The sequence below is a fragment of the Lygodium microphyllum genome, chromosome 21 (genome assembly GCF_053477565.2).
Source record: "Lygodium microphyllum isolate KBCC chromosome 21, Lygodium_microphyllum_v1.1.10, whole genome shotgun sequence".
NCBI classification, from domain to species: domain Eukaryota; kingdom Viridiplantae; phylum Streptophyta; class Polypodiopsida; order Schizaeales; family Lygodiaceae; genus Lygodium; species Lygodium microphyllum.
Genome location: NC_141155.1, coordinates 89,322,661 through 89,326,872, shown reverse-complemented (window position 1 = coordinate 89,326,872; position 4,212 = coordinate 89,322,661). Strand labels below are relative to the sequence as shown.

At 45.8% G+C, this 4,212-nt stretch overlaps 1 protein-coding gene across 1 annotated transcript; it reads right to left on the bottom strand.

The window, feature by feature from the left end:
* Positions 1–1,425: 1,425 nt before the first annotated feature.
* Positions 1,426–2,304, bottom strand: LOC148018258 (uncharacterized). Its single transcript, XM_087661556.1, has one exon. The coding sequence runs from the start codon at positions 2,302–2,304 to the stop codon at positions 1,426–1,428; it is 879 nt and encodes a 292-aa protein (XP_087517682.1).
* Positions 2,305–4,212: the final 1,908 nt, after the last annotated feature.

Below are 4,212 nucleotides of genomic sequence, written 5' to 3'. Positions count from 1 at the left end.
CGGTGTACATGGTGTGGGTATCAGCGGGGCTGTGCGGGTACATGATATAAACTCTGTGCGTATCCATGCCATACTGCAGGGTCATGTATCAGTGTGGGTGAGCGTGGTTCTCTGATCTGCCTCCATGCCTCTGCACAATCTCTACTCATAAGAAGGTGGTATATATCCCAATATCTCTCCTCCTCCCATCCCCGCTTTTTACGGGGGATCAAGCGGTGCATGCGTCTCTGCGCCTGTCTGTGTGTGATCTCTCCTCTGGCCTCCAAATCGCGTAGCTGTCGACATAGATCTCTACACTCATCATCATACCACCTGTTCTGTGGCATGGTACCGGTCCGAGGGGGGTGCATGTATGTGTGATGTGGAAAACTGAGTGTAGCAGAATCATGCAGAATGTGTGTGATATCAGTGGTCAGTGTATCAAGGGGTGCGTATGGATCAAGTGACGTGATGTGCTCCTCCAGATGCTGTGAGTAAACATGTGAAAGCTCATGAGTGAAGTGTATGGTAGTATGCATGTGGGATATGATATCTCCAGGTGGTGATGGTAATGAGGTGAGGAGTGAGAAACTGAGAAAGGTGTGATCGGCACCGAGTGGAAGTCTCCCAAGGCCGAAGGACTCGATAGTATGCATCCCATCGATCGGTCCGAGCAGATAATCTACAGTACTCTCGCCCCCCCCATGTGGGAAGCATGTAAGACCTCCTGAATATGGCCATCATGCCATCCCGTTATAAATAACGAGATGATGTCTACTACCAAGCTCAAGTAAATGCCCTCCATACCCTGTGGCGTCTGGCCCAGTATCTGCTGACTCCCTACAACTCCTCAGGGTCTAATGCTCTCATGATCTTTGGTTGCTCCATATCAAAACTCTCACACTGTCGGCTCTGTGTGCGCCCGTTGAAGTCCCCCATAAGGAAGACCTCACCCAAACTAGAATACAGAATAATGTCCTCTGAGAGATGTGAATAAGGGGAGGGGGAATCTCTGGCCTGAATATCACCCTGCGTAGTAGCATATCTGGACCCTCGTGGTAAAAAGTAGCATATTGCCATATAGATCCATCTCTCATCTGATATCTGCACTCTGATCCATATGTAACTGGCCTCCTCATCTCGTCTCACTAACTGGATATGTCTCTGTATCCCCTGACAGAATAGAACTGCCACCCCTCCTAAGCCCCTAGATGTGCTCTGCCTAGTAGTAGCCCGGTATGCAGATACCCACTCAAATCCTGTAATGCGTGGGAGCCCTCTCTCTGGGCTCTCATGTGTCTCTGTGAGGCATATAACATCATGGTCGGGTAAAATCTCCTCAAGTCTGTCCGGTCGTGACCATAGGGAGCCGTTGCAGTTCCAAACTGCCACACGTATCGGGGTCTCCTGTATAGTCCTCTGCCCCGTCTCATAGGCCACGCCCCCCTATTTGGTGGGGCGTCCATCTATAAAAATCCGGCCATCTCGATAGAAGGCCTTATGGCCTTCTCTACGTGCTTGGAGTATCTGTGGCATGCATGCTCGTCTGTGTGCAATCTGCATCTGAGTCAGGTCCTCATCCATGAAGATGGGAGCCCCAGTCATCCCTCCGAGCGAAATCCGCTTCCGAAAGAAAGCAGCTCTGTCCTCCAGTGTGCTCATATGTAATATCAGAGCTCTGACCCTGGTAGTATCTCGTCCTGCATGCCATGCTTGAGTAAAGGGCATGTTCGTGTACCCTAGTCGGGTGCATAGCCCGCGTGCATCCTCCTCCGGAGAGGCCCCTTTGGGGAGCCCGGTAATACGCACGTTCAATCTACGTGCATTCCTGAGCCTCTCCTCCTCTAAGGTCTCCTGAACCCGAGCTACCTCCTCCTTTTTATTTTCTTCCTGGACCTCCTTCTTAATGTTCTTCTTCACTACCTCAATCCACCCCTCCTTATTCCCTTCTAATTCTTCCTTCATGTTTGCTTTGATTTTTTCCTCCCATCCCTCTCTCGAAGCCTCAACTTTGGTTTTAATGCATACCTGGAGGTCCTCTCGGCATTCCTTTGTGATAGCCTCTCGGAGGTCGGCTTTGAAATCCGCGTCCTCTCTTGCCTCCCGTAGATGTGACACTTCCGTTTGTAGCTTGTCCAGGTCGGTTTTGAGATCCCTCTTCTCTTCTGTGAGTGTCTTCACCATCTCCTCCAGTCGCCGGATCCTCTCATGGAGCCGGCGGGTTTCTTGGTTCAAGGCATTATCCGCATCCTTCTTGAAATCTTTCTTCGCCTCCTTGATAGCTTGGCTGATTAGAAGCTCCACGTTATGGAGCTCGAGCGGCATGTCGCCTCACGGGGAAAAAGCCCCCTCGATAGACTTGTTGAATGTCAGAGAGACCACCTTCAATGAAGAAAGTTTCCCACTTTTCATCTCCTCCTGAAATTGCACATTCACAAATGCTGTCCCAGCTTGCACATTCCAGGAGCCTTCCTTCTGCAATGCCTCTAAGCTTGACAATGTGTAACCCTTTGGAAGAATAGAAAAATCCTGCATACTACGAATCTGAATGTATGTGACCCCAGGCTGGGCAGGCTGTTTTAGAGCATGAAAAGCGAGAGCAGAAATGCCAGATCCTCCAATGCCCAAAGATGTGAAGTCGTATACATGACCTCTTTCTAAAGACAACTCTATTTGCCCAAGAAGTTCAACTTTCACACCCAAATGCTCCACTCTCTTGCCTGGAAATGGATCTATCCACACCTCCCCTGCTACTGTCTCTCTACTGTGAAAGACAGGAAATGTTGAGGAGAGAGAGAGAGAGAGAGAGAGAGAGAGAGAGAGAGAGAGAGAGAGAGAGAGAGTGTGTGTGTGTGTGTGTGTGTGTGTGTGTGAAACCACTTCCTCAAAAACCTTTTTATAATGTCCTTACACCAAGCAAAAGAAGAGAGATTAGGCATAAGGGAGATGAGACATACAAATAATATCCATTTTGTGGGCACAAATTTCAATTACCCATATACGTCAGGCAATGGAGAACTTTTTAATGTAAAATTTGGTAGGTGCACTTATGTCCAATGGTCTTTATATTCGAGTCAGCTACAAAAGCATACGCTTATCCTTTCCATACCCTACAAAAAAGTATTGAAAATTTTATAGGGAGGGAAGCTCTTATATCCAAAAAATAGCAAAAATGGATAAGGAATGTTGTAAATGTGAAGCTTTTATGTCCAAAAAATAGAAAAAATGGATAAGGAATGTTGTAAATGTGACCAAGAAAGCCAGTGCATCTTAGCCCTGCATATAAATAGATCATGAATGGGGATTTTCAAGAGAATGTCCATAGCACCCATTTTCAATTTTTGCTAAAAAAATATTTAAGATGGAGTATGTTCTTTCCTAAAGGCTCTTTATGGCTCAAACTGTGCAACAAGGATGAGTCGACAACATGTCATTGAGCCTACTTCCATAACTTAGTCATTACACCAAACTTTAAGCTATAAATTTTTTTAAAAAAATGTAATTGAGAGTTTATATTATCAAAAAGGAATATATGTACAAACCCACTGAGGGTCACCTTCAAGAAAGGTCTTAAGTCTTGGACATAGCTTTATGAAAGACCTTATAGATCTTGTTAGACAAAACACAGCCACGCAAGGCTATTAGAATCTCTTTCCTAACTATATCCCATAGCTCATTGTCCCAATAGCTCTTCCCCTTTTGACAAAGGCCACTTCATTCCTATGTTTCCATATATGCTGAAGAGTGACTGCTCTTGCCACATTCAAGAGCTTTATGGTATGCTCATCCTTATGTCTTCTATTATCAAAAAGCACTAATTTGGCATCCATTTTCTCATTGAATCCTACTTTCCTTATCCAAGCTTTGAGCTTGTTGCATATGTCCCTCACCTCCCTGCATTCCCACAAGAGGTGCCTAGCAAATTCATTAGCACATTTGCATATCACACATAAAGGCAAAATTCTCATTAACTTGCTTAATCTCTCCCTCTCGAGAAGCCTGTTCATCACCACCTGCCAAAGAAAGAAGTTTAGCCTTTTGGAGGGAGTTGCCCTCCTAGTTTTGAAAACCTTGTGTTTCCATGTCTTCCTCCTAGCGCACGAATGCCACTTCTTCTAGCTGTCAGTCACACATGTGAAGTGCACAAAACTCATCTTGACTAGGTCCTTTACTGCTTCTACACTTGCTAGTACTTGGTGATATTTCCATCTATCTCTTGTTTAGATGTCGACT

Bases quoted from the DNA above. Each gene is read 5' to 3' on its own strand.
- LOC148018258 (XM_087661556.1), bottom strand. From the start codon at position 2,304: ATGCCGCTCGAGCTCCATAACGTGGAGCTTCTAATCAGCCAAGCTATC.